General features: G+C 47.9%; 1 protein-coding gene across 3 annotated transcripts; it reads left to right on the top strand.

The window, feature by feature from the left end:
* Positions 1–107: 107 nt before the first annotated feature.
* Positions 108–10,170, top strand: RPP40 (ribonuclease P/MRP subunit p40). 3 transcript variants are annotated; one of them, XM_038584077.1, is made up of 8 exons: positions 108–291; positions 2,298–2,442; positions 3,863–3,931; positions 4,502–4,597; positions 5,502–5,627; positions 7,315–7,513; positions 7,632–7,766; positions 9,951–10,170. In XM_038584077.1, the coding sequence occupies exons 1-8, from the start codon at positions 169–171 to the stop codon at positions 10,147–10,149; spliced, it is 1,092 nt and encodes a 363-aa protein (XP_038440005.1). In that variant the 5' UTR covers positions 108–168; the 3' UTR covers positions 10,150–10,170. The 3 variants fall into 3 exon arrangements, with proteins under 3 accessions (XP_038440005.1, XP_038440006.1, XP_038440007.1); XM_038584078.1 differs by lacking the exon at positions 108–291 and adding an exon at positions 378–715; XM_038584079.1 differs by lacking the exon at positions 108–291 and adding an exon at positions 781–935.
* The last annotated feature ends 1,277 nt before the right edge of the window (positions 10,171–11,447 follow it).

Below are 11,447 nucleotides of genomic sequence, written 5' to 3'. Positions count from 1 at the left end.
GAAGGGGGCGGAGTGACGAGGAGGGGGCGGGGCGACAGGAAGGGCGGGGCGGAGTGACGAGAAAGGGCGGGGCGCTGAGGAGGGGCGGGGCCAAGTGACGAGGAAGGGCGGGGCGCCGAGGAGGGGCGGGGCGCGCCGAGCCCGCCCAGCGCCGGAGCCGCGGAGAGCATGGCCACCCTACGCCGGCTGCGAGAGGTTCCTCGGCACTTGCTGGTCTGCGAGAAATCCAACTTCGGCCACGACAAGTCGCGCCACCGGCATCTGGTGGAAACGCACTATCACAACTACCGGGTGAGTCCGGCCGCCGCGGGCTCTCGGGCATCGCTTCATCCCCGGAAGCTGGAGGGGTCTGGGGAAAGTCGCGTTCAGCTCGGAGCGGCGGGCCCGCCCTTAACGCGTAGAGGGGGCGGGGCTCGTCGCCAGGCATGTTGGGAATTGTAGTCTCTCCTGTGCTCCAGAGTGGCCGCTCGCGGAGCTGCAGGAATACAAGTTCCAGGATGCGCTGGGCGCGGGGGCCGTGCCCTCTCCTGTCGGGGGCGGCGGCGCGTCCCGGGCGGTTTGCAGAGCTCGCTGGCTGCTCGGTCCCGCGGCTGGTGCTTTCCCAGGAGGGACGTGGGCGCGACGCGGAGCCCCCCGAGCGGTTCTTGCTGCTGCCTGGTGGGAGCCGGTGGCCGAGCCAGAGCCTTGCGGGGGAGCCAGCTTGTCTCCGAGAGAGGTTCGCCCTGCGCGGTCCCCGGGCGCGGGCTGGGCGGCCCTGCTCCAGGCACCGCCCGGGAGCCTCCCGGGGTGACGCCGCCGGTCGCTCCGTGCGAGTTCCTCCTCCTCCTCGTGGGGGCCTCGGCGTCCGCGGGGGCATCGGTGAGGCTGATCCTCCCGCGTCCCGCAGGACTGGACGGGGACCAGCGGCGGGCCAGGGCCCCTCCTCACCGGCCCACGTAAGCGGCGAGGCTCCAGAAACAACCCGAGCAATGCTTTAAGCCCTTTCCGTTTTATTTTATTTTTAAAGGTTTTATTTATTTATGCATGAGAAACAGAGAGAGAGAAGCAGGCTCCATGCGGGGAGCCCGACGTGGGACTCGAACCTGGGTCTCCAGGGTCACGGCCTGGGCTGCAGGAGGCGCTAACCGCTGAGCCACCCGACTGCCCGCGAACTGCTCTTTAAAAGTTTTTTTTTAAACATTTTATTTATTTATTCATGATAGTCACACACACACACACACACACACAGGCAGAGAGACCCAGGCAGAGGGAGAAGCAGGCTCCATGCAGGGAGCGCGACGTGGGACTCGATCCCGGGGCTCCAGGATCAGGCCCTGGGCTGCAGGAGGTTCGCTGAGCAACCCGACTGCCCGCGAACTGCTCTTTAAAAGTTTTTTTTTAAACATTTTATTTATTTATTCATGAGAACACAGAGAGAGAGAGAAGGGCAGAGACACAGGCAGAGGGAGAAGCAGGCTCCATGCAGGGAGCCCGACGTGAGACTGGATCCTGGGTCTCCAGGGTCACGCCCTGGGCTGGAGGCGGTGCTAACCGCTGAGCCACCCGGCCTGCCCTGCCTTTAACATTTTGAATTCATGAGCCTCCTGTCCACCGAGGCCTGACCTGCTGTTTCCCAGAGACCCAGGTGGTGACCCCGTGTCTCAGGAATCGACTGATGTTTGAGGGGAGGGCTTTGCAAGGTCTGGAGCACCGGGCAGCACTTGAAACCGTTTCGGGCAACACTTGAAACAGTTTCGGTGCAGCTCCTCTGCGGGGGAGGGAGAGCGGGTCTCTGGCCGTACCTTGCCCGGGTACCTTGCCCCGCCCCCGCACACCTGCCTAGAAAGCGGAAACAGCCAGAAGCACTTCTGCTTCCCAGGAGCCTCTTACTGATGGATGTCTTTAATTTCCTTCTGTCCTAAGGGACCGTCCTCTTGATTCCAGCCTGGTACCAGGATAAAAAAAAAAAAAAAACCCAGGGTTATTCCATTGTACCGTATTTCCCTAAAAATTAATTAGAGCAGTGGGCAGGATATAAAACATAGTGCTTATTTGCAAAAGATGAAATGCAAACAAGAGCTTTCCGTTAATAACAGTTTTTTTTTTTTTTGCTTGTTCGCTTTCCTATAATGTTTGAATACAGAAAATGAAAAACGTGAATTGTCAGATTTCTCTTCTCCTAAGATGGGTAAATTAACTTTAGGGTTTTATAGAAACCTGTGGGGGGACTAGTTAGCAGCCTTCATATGTTATAGCATCCTTAAAAAGCTGGAGGTTGATCTCCTTGAAAATAAGACTTACGTGACACATTCCAATAGGTCTCGTTTCTGATTCCTGAGTGTGGGATACTATCGAAAGAACTGAAGAACCTCGTCATGGAAACTGGACCCTATTACTTCGTGAAGAACTTACCTCTTCATGAGTTGATTACACAGGAATTCATCAACACCTTTGTGAAGAAAGGTAAGAAGAACCTTGTCGTGAACGTGGCAAGACGAGGAAGTACAGTTAGATTACATCGCAGTACTAGGGTTCTTCTCTTGTCCTAACCAGGGCCTTTGGAGATAGTCTGTGTGGCCATGTGCATGCATCACTCCCCCTCCCTCAGCATCCTCACCCTGCTGCTTCTTATGGTCCCTTTAGATGGTGGTTTCTGACAACACTTGTCCACGTGTGGCGTGGGGATGTAACATAACAAGGATTCAGGGAGAGGAGAGAGTCTTGGGATCTGTGTTTTCTTTTTTTTCTTTTTTTTTTTTTTATTTTATTTATTCATGAGAGATACACAGAGAGAGAGAGGCAGAGACACAGGCAGAGGGAGAAGCAGGCTCCACGCAGGGACCTGATGCTGGGCCTCGATCCCGGAACCCTGGGATCAGATCCTAGCCGAAGGCAGATGCTCAACCACTGAGCCACCCAGGTGCCCTGGGATCTGTGTGTTCGAATACACTGCTGTTGGGTGTGTGGCCACAGAGACTACTATGTTCCCAGCAGTCTCCCCTCAGCCATCTCAAAAAGTTCATCCCCTGATGCCACCATAGTGGCCGTTTACCAGGCCTTGTGCTCATTATGATTTTGTGGCTCTGACCGTCTCTGCTCACCCCACATCCATTCGTACCTGCTGGGTTGGTTGCTTCATTCCACTTGTTTCCTAGGGGTCGCTTGTTTGAAACCGTATTTCAGGCTGTCTTTAGGGATTCCCCCTTCACTGCACCTGTGAGTAAGCCCGCCCCTTCTCTTGTTGTAGACGGAGCTGTGAAGAACCCAGTTACATGCAGTTCCTCTCATTCGGGTGCGGCTGGCCCTGTGTGGTCTTGGTTCCCGTCAGCTGTAGTCCTTTCATCTCTTGAAGTTTGGTCCTACTTTGTTCATAATGTGGCCACTGGCTGTAACGGGGGCGTTTACATATCTTAACCAGTTGAACTCTTGAAACAGCTCTATGAGGTAGGCCCACGATCCCCATTTGACAGGTGAGGAAAAGTGAGGCTCACAGAGACTGAACAGCTTTCCTAACGTCACACAAGGTCCTGGCACGTTTTGAGTCTTTCCCTGGAACCCATCATCTCAGGGGTGTGCACTGACCTAGTATTCTCCTTTGTGCCTCTCCGCCAGCCTCCCCGGAGGCACACACTATGCCCTGAGTCCATTCTCTGCTCCGTGGTGGGCCCTGGGTGGGGGCGTGAGCGAGCTGGAGCACGGCCTCTGTGTCCTCCAGCTCGCCCTGGGCGGGTTTTAGGCTTACTGAGCCAGCTGGAGCAGTGGTGGATACCGACCCTTACTCACCGGGAAGATACGTTACCGTGTGAAGAGAATCCACTACCTTTTTGCAGGTGTGATCTTTTTTTTTCTTGTCTTAATTTCTCATCTGGCCTTTCTCTTACAGGTTCGTGCTATGCGCTAACACACAACACAAATATTGATGAAGATAATACTGTTGCCCTGCTGCCAAACGGTAACAACGCTTCTTTTTTTCTTTACTGTTAAGTACCATACAGAAAAAAAAAAGTCAAATCTCCAGATTCACTCGCCTTCTTAGAATGAACTGTTGTTAACAGGCTGGTGTTTATTCTTCTTCACATTTTCTATAAATTTATAAACACACATAAAGCTTGGTTTTTTTTTTAACATAAATTACATTCTACTGAGTTGTTTCTCAATTTTCTTTTTTCTCAATATGTCATAGACATCTTTCCCTATCAGGGCATATAGTTCTGACTTACTATTTTTAAGATTTCGAAGATATTTGAAGGGGAATACCATGATTTGTGTAACCGTTCTTTCTTTAACAGAAATTTAGATAATGTCTGTTTTCGCTGTCATAAATAATGTCCTTGTATGTACAACATATTAAAATATCCCTGGACATAAATAAGATGTATGTATTAACGTCCTTGTGTCATAAAGATCTTTGTATGTAATTTATTATGCTCCTATCTAACTGCTCAACTGGCTGTGCTTTCTTTGAGTGAGAGAACATGTCATATTTTTAACATCTCTTTTATGGAAATTATTTGATTTATAGGGAAATTAATTTTATCACTGGACAAAGACACTTACGAAGAAACTGGCCTTCAAGGTCGTCCATCTCAATATTCTGGCAGAAAAGTCATGAAATTTAGTAAGTATTATGCTCCCATCGGTCTCTAACAAGTCAGTAATCTTCCTGTAGTAATTGAAGTTTAAATGTTAGAATTGCCGCCGTTCTCTTGTTCAGAAGGAACATGGCTTTTTCTTGGCTTTAAGACTTCTGACCCACGGGGCTCTGGGCTGAGCTCTGGAGAGAGTAAGATTGCTGTTGCTTCTGATTCTCCTCGGCTGTGGGCTGTATCTTCTAAGGATCACGGAATCGGAGTGGCCCATTAAATATGTAGGATTTGGGTCAAAAAATTCAAACTGATGAACCCAAGATAAAAGCCTACAACTTGTTCTTCGTGAAGAATTTACTTTTGCCCAGTTTCTGTGATACTAGAGGAGGCACCCCCGTGAGTGAGGAGGTACGGTTGTGCCGAGTGTCCAGCCTGAACATGAATGACAGTGGCTGTCACATCCGCAGATTAGGCTTGACTTTCCAAGGGCCTCTCCTCTTGGGCTGTGACCTAGAAAAAGTATGAATTTAAAACCTCTCTTGTTACTAATTACCAATGCTAGAAATGCCCGTGAAAGGCAGTTTTGGTTTGGTAAACCAAAGGAATGCCAGAAGAACAAGGTAATTTTTGCTATTCATAAAATTCCTTTTTTTTTTTAAGATTTTATTTATTTATTCATGAGAGACACAGAGAGAGAGGCAGAAACACAGGCAGAGGCAGAAGCAGGCCCATGCAGGGAGCCCGACCTGGGACTCGATGCCAGGACCCCAGGATCACATCCTGGGCCAAAGGCGGCGCTAAACCACTGAGCCCCCCGGGCTGCCCCTATTCATAAAATTTCTAAAAATGCTGATGCCTCTTACTATCGGACTTTTTCCACAGTGCAGGCTGCGTGTATACGAATGAACTATTTTTTCCTCTTTCCGTTTTTTTAAGTTGTTTCCATTGATTTGATGGATTTATCCTTTAACCCGAATTCTAAGAAGTACGAAAGAATATCTTGGTCCTTCAAGGAAAAGAAGCCCTTGAAATTTGATTTTCTTTTGGCTTGGCATCATACAGGTATGTAAATTGTGTACCAGTACAATGATTTGGAAATCTAATTTTTAATTAAAGGGGAGTCGTGGAGGACTGAATCGTGGTTCATCCCTGGGGTCTAGGGTATTGTGTACCTGTGTGCATAATCATTATTCAGGAAGCTGCTTCGGGACCCCTGCTTTCCCCTGGAGCCATAGTTCAGGAGGATCTGGGCATGCGGCCATCTGCCTCCGTTTCCTTGGGTTCGTGTCCATCCAGAGATCTTGACACGGGCTTCAGAGCAGCCAACTTCTATTTCTTCCCCCCTCCCTTCTTGCATCTTACCTCAAACAGCCTTGGCTTTGTGTTTTAAAGTAACACAACATGTTGATTATTACAGGGTAAAAATCAGGCAAGCCATTAAACGTCAGATTAAATTTGTTGTAACTTGGAACCTATTAAAACGTTAAATCATGTGAGGTGTTTGGTCACCACATGTACTGATGTGCTGACAACTGCCGTGCGCCTTGCTCCTTGTAGAATGGGTCTCTGGTCCGTCGCAAGATTGCATTGAGTCAGATCATCACAGCTGTGATGGCGTAGTGCTCTTTCCTGGGGAATAGGGAGGACACATAGGTCCATTTGGGAGCTACACCTATCCATCTGCTCTCCATGGGGGGTTTCTGGTCACTGGGGGCTCTAGGTTGCTTGCATGAATCCTCAGTCTGTAACACCTCATTGCTTCTCCTACTGAGGATAGAGGTACAGGAGGGCAGACAGACTGACATTTCAGGTGCATGAAGTTTTCATTGAGGATCACGTGTGCATTGGGCTCTGGAGAGCTCTGTGTTCCTAAGGCTCCAGTTATTTTAAAGGCTTGTCAGCCACTGGGGAACAGGTGAGATTTTCTCCACTTGTAAGCCAAGAAGTTAGGCTGCAGTTTCCTGGATGCTGGCAGGAGACACAAATGGGATTTAATTACTCAGCAATGGCAGTGGCCAGAGGGAAGCACTCGCATCAGTGCAGCAGCTCCTGCTCCCTGCAGGGTGATAGGCAGTTGGCCGGGGGTTACCGCAGGTGCAGGGGCCACGCTACAGGAGAGGGATGCTGAGCTTAAGGAACTCTAGGCGTTTATCCTGGCCAGTGAGCCCACTGCCCTTTGCTCTGGGGTGGAGGAGGGGCGGGGAAAGCAGATAATTTCTGTTGCACTGGACACCAAGCAAGCCTGCCCGTTGCTCCCAAGGGGACCACCATTCCTGTCATCCGAGGCTCTTGGAATAGCCTTGAGGATACATTGGATTTTACTGGGTTTTTAAAGACCAGCTTAAACGAGATTCTGCTGTCATTCAGTTCCTCTTGTGCTTCCTTTACAGAGATTATGCAAATAAACTCTGTAGAGTTCACTAATTTTATTTATACACGAGTTAGTGCTTTTTTTATTCAGTAAGTCAGAATTTTCCTATTAGAGCAAATGACGAAACTAATAAGGGTTGAATCTGAAAGGATTATGCTTTTCCAGGAAAACTGAAAGAAAATGAATGTTTACAGAATTTGGGCTCAGGGAGCCAGAGGAACCTGAATGATTTTTAATTTGAATACAGCTTTGCACAACTCGCGTCTCTTTTATTTAACCCCACCTGCTCCCCAGCACTGCCGCAGGGGGATGGAGCGGCTTCAGGGATTCCCTGAGCTGGTCTTCAGGATTCAGATTACCTTACATGGTGTGTTTTAGGTGCAGAAGAATCAACGATGATGTCATACTTTTCCAATTACCGGATTCAGGAGCTTCAACCAAAAATAGCCCTGAGCACAGTGACAGAGCTGCAGTGCCCGGTGCTGCGGAGCGGGGCGCTCCAGGGAGAGCCAGAGGCGGCCTGCAGCGCCCCCGAGCTTCTGGACTGGCTGGGCGCCGTCTTCAGTCGCGCGGATCTGTGCGTAGAGCTCCTGGCCCGGCCTCTTGCCCTTCACAGGGGTTTGTACCTTGCGGAGGAATCACGCGGGAGATGCCAATGTGTGTTCTTTCTTTCTCTTTGTGTGTGCATGTGACAGCACCAACGAGCCTAATAGCTTCGTATCGACCTACTGCTGTCCTCAGCCAAGCACAGTGGTGGCAAGAGCTTATTTGTGTACGATCACGGGTTTCATACTTCCGGAGAAGATCTGCCTCCTCTTGGAACAGCTGTGGTGAGAGCGCTTTTGGTCTTTTATCTCTTGCTGGTCTGTGCCAGCGTGGCATCCGAGGGCGGTGCTCCTGTTCCGCACCGCAGGGCTCTGGCGCACACCTTTCACCTCTCTTCCTTGCTTGGGCTCGCGGTGTGGTAACAGCATCATCCCGAAAGATGTCGTTATCTTCGGTGATGGGAAATTGTATTGCCAAATGCACGTCCTTAGGAAAAGACCAAGAGTAGAGTTTAAGCTTCTTGAAAACAGGCTGTTCGTTTTTCTGGCCTGCTCCAGAAGTTATAGTATCACTTAAGGAAATAGCAGTACTCTGTGGACACGTCATGATCTGCTGTAGATGTTAGAGTTCCGCACGTGTTTTTTTTTTTTTTTTTTTTCGCACGTGTTTTATTTTGAAAACAAGTTGGCCGTTTTTGAATCCAGATCATGTTTAACATCTGTTCCAGCCGTGAGATCCTGGGAAGCACTGGGCAGCATTAACATGTCAGGGATTGGACAGGGCAGTAGGGTTTTTTTAATTTGAGGAGGAGGTACTCTATAAATAAAATGCTACATTGTATCGAATGTCAGAAAACTCCCGATCCCATGCTGAAAAGACTGTGAAGCAAGCATAATGCTTTCTCAGTCTTCACCTTTTTCTTCCTTCCTTCCTTCCTCCCTCCCTCCCTCCTCCCTCCCTCCCTCTTTCTTTCTTCCTTTCCTTTTTCCTTTCTTGTCCAACAGCGGGCTTGAACTCCTGACCCTGAGATCAAGACCTGAGCTGAGATCAAGAGTTTGGGCACTAAGGAATCTTGGTGGCTCAGTGGTTGAGCATCTGCCTTGGGCTCAGGGCGTGATCCTGGGGTCCTGGGATCGAGTCCCGCATCGGGCTCCCCGCAGGGAGCCTGCTTCTCCCTCTGCCCGTGTCTCTGCCTCTCTCTCAGGAATAAATAAGTAAAATCTTAAAAAAAAAAAAAAAAAGTTGGGCACTTAACTAGCTGAGCCACCCAGGTGCCCAGCAGTCTTTACTTTTTAAATGTGTAAGAAGTCTTGTCTTTGTTGTTGTTGTTGTTGTTTTAAAATATTTTATTTATTTATTCATGAGAGACACAGAGTGGGTACTGGAGAAGAAGGAGCGCTGTAGGCGGCGGGGCAAGGAGGTCAGACCTGACACCCAGTACACCGGCCGCAAGTGCAAGCCCCGCTTCTAGGTGGTTTGCTTAGGGTACACACAGTTGTTACAGGCGAGAAGTTTTCTCTGTTGAAGTGCCTACATCCGTCAGCTGACAAAAATACCGTTTTAGAAAAGTTTTCATGTTCTAACAGTTTCTCTTCACTTAACAAAAGTTTTAATAGCATCTTATTTTGTTCTAAAAGCAATAAACCACTTCCTGTGGAATTGCGAAAAAAAAATTGCTAGTTGAAGCACGGCAGAGAGACGGGCAGAGGGAGAAGTAGGCTCCCTGCAGGGGACCCGATGTGGGACTCCATCCCAGGCCTTCAGGATCACACCCTGAGCCGAAGGCAGACAGACGCTCAACTGCTGAGCCACCCAGGCGTCCCAAGTCTTTTCTTTTTTTAAGCCCAGTACCTTTTTTCATTTATTAGTGTAGGACTTTCATTTTCCTCAGTAAGAAGGATTTTTTTTAAAAAAATCCAATAAATTAGGGATGCCTGGGTGGCTCAGTGGTTTACTGCCTGCCTTCAGCCCAGGATGTGATCCTGAGGTCCTGGGATCGAGTCCCGCATCGGGCTCCCTGCATGGAGCCTGCTTCTCCCTTTGCCTGTGTCTCTGCCTCTCTCTCTGTGTCTCTCAAGAATAAATAAATAAAATCTTAAAAAAAAAATCCAATAAATTATTCTGCAGTGTTTCAGTTAACAGAGATTAAACAACACTGTTAAATGGAGGGAAGCTGTTACTGTACTTTGTGGTTTGGGGTTTTTTCATCTTTTTGAATCTTACATGATGCTGCACAGTAAGCATAGGAACTGCTAAAGATGGTTCTATGCATCCTGTAATTGGTTAACGTTTATTGAATACACTACATAGGATCAGGAATGTAATTGGTATCTCTTAATTTTTATAGATAAAAGCTAAGGTCTAAGCTTCATGGGAACATCAGAAATACCACTTATCCTAAATAAGTAAAAAAAAGTGTGAACATTCCTAGCCCTCCCTGTTTATTAAGATTTATCTTTCTTTTTCAGCCACTACTTTGATGAACCAAAGTTGGCTCCTTGGGTTACGTTGTCAGTACAAGGCTTTGCAGACAGTCCTGTTTCGTGGAGAGAAAATGAACATGGTTTTCGAAAAGGAGGAGAGCATTTATACAACTTTGTGATTTTTAATAATCAGGACTATTGGCTTCAGATGGCTGTTGGGGCAAATGATGACTGTCCACCATAAAAAATATAAAACTTAAAATCATGTTTGTTTATGTTTATACTTTCAGATTTTGTTGATGGTGTTCACTCAGGTTTGTATAATGATGGCCTTTCTTAGATCAGCATCCACATCCATTAGCAGTCTGCTCTTGACTTAGGGCCCATCCTTTGAGTACATCCGGTGAGTAGCTCATGGTTGATTACCCCTGGTCAGTGTCAATATAAGTAAAGAGATGTGGGTTACTACATGGTAGAGTGGACTAGGATGGCCAGGGAATAGGTGCTCTTAGACCATTGGGTAGACATCTGCTGTTACTCCAGCATATGATTACAAGTTTTTCACATAATAATAAAAAGTCCTTATATTATACTTCTCAGAGCAAGCCCCTGCTTTAAATGCTGATTGTATTTTACCTTGTTTATTTCTTGCATCAACCCTATGAGGAAACAACAGCACAGACTATAAATGAGCTACCAGGGTCACACTGCTTGTGGGTCTGAGACCTGACCTCAGGCCAACTGGTTCCTAAGTGTGTGTTCTCACCCTCACATCCGGATCAAGGAAGGATATTTGGATACTGTATATTGTAAACAAGTTGAAAGATTTGTTTTTTTTTTTTCTAGCACAGTGGTTGAAAACAACTAAAACGTCTGGAATATGTATCAAGAACCATTTTTTTTTTAAAGATTTTATTTATTCATGAGAGACAGAGAGAGAGAGACACAGGCAGAGGGAGAAGCAGGCTTCATGCAGGGAACAAGACATGGGACTCGATCCCCGGTCTCCAGGACCAGGCCCTGGGCTGAAGGCGGCACTAAACTGCTGAGCCACCTGGACTGCCCCTCAAGAACCATTTTTTTTTTTTTTAAGATTTATTTATTTATTCATTCGTGATAGAGAGTCAGAGACACAGGAGGAGGGAGAAGCAGGCTTCATGCCGGGAGCCTGACGTGGGACTCGATCCCGGGACTCCAGGATCGCGCCCTGGGCCAAAGGCAGGTGCTAAACTGCTGAACCACCCAGGGATCCCCAAGAACCATTTTTAAAAATGGATCAGTGAGCTGCAAAATAACAAGTCTCAAAACTCTTTAATGCTACTTCCATAGTAGAAACACAGAGATAATTAGGACACTCGTGCCACCTTTACCCTTAGGACATTTGCCAAGTATCAAACTGAACTTTATTTTTCATCACCTGGGTTGGGGAAGAGACATTAGCATAGCAGACAAAGCTGAGGGCCTGCCCAAGGTGAGAGGGATAGAGACCTCATAAAGTTGAGACCTCGAAAAGATAGGCTTAGTGTAAGGGCGAACTATGAA

This window comes from Canis lupus, chromosome 35 (assembly GCF_011100685.1).
Source record: "Canis lupus familiaris isolate Mischka breed German Shepherd chromosome 35, alternate assembly UU_Cfam_GSD_1.0, whole genome shotgun sequence".
NCBI lineage: Eukaryota > Metazoa > Chordata > Mammalia > Carnivora > Canidae > Canis > Canis lupus.
Note: the sequence above shows the minus strand (reverse complement) of the source record. Positions and strands in the feature narration are given on the sequence as shown.

Bases quoted from the DNA above. Each gene is read 5' to 3' on its own strand.
- RPP40 (XM_038584077.1), top strand. From the start codon at position 169: ATGGCCACCCTACGCCGGCTGCGAGAGGTTCCTCGGCACTTGCTGGTC. The intron at 292-2,297 runs GTGAGTCCGGCC...ACATTCCAATAG, and splicing joins CGCACTATCACAACTACCGG to GTCTCGTTTCTGATTCCTGA. The intron at 4,598-5,501 runs GTAAGTATTATG...CGTTTTTTTAAG, and splicing joins CAGAAAAGTCATGAAATTTA to TTGTTTCCATTGATTTGATG.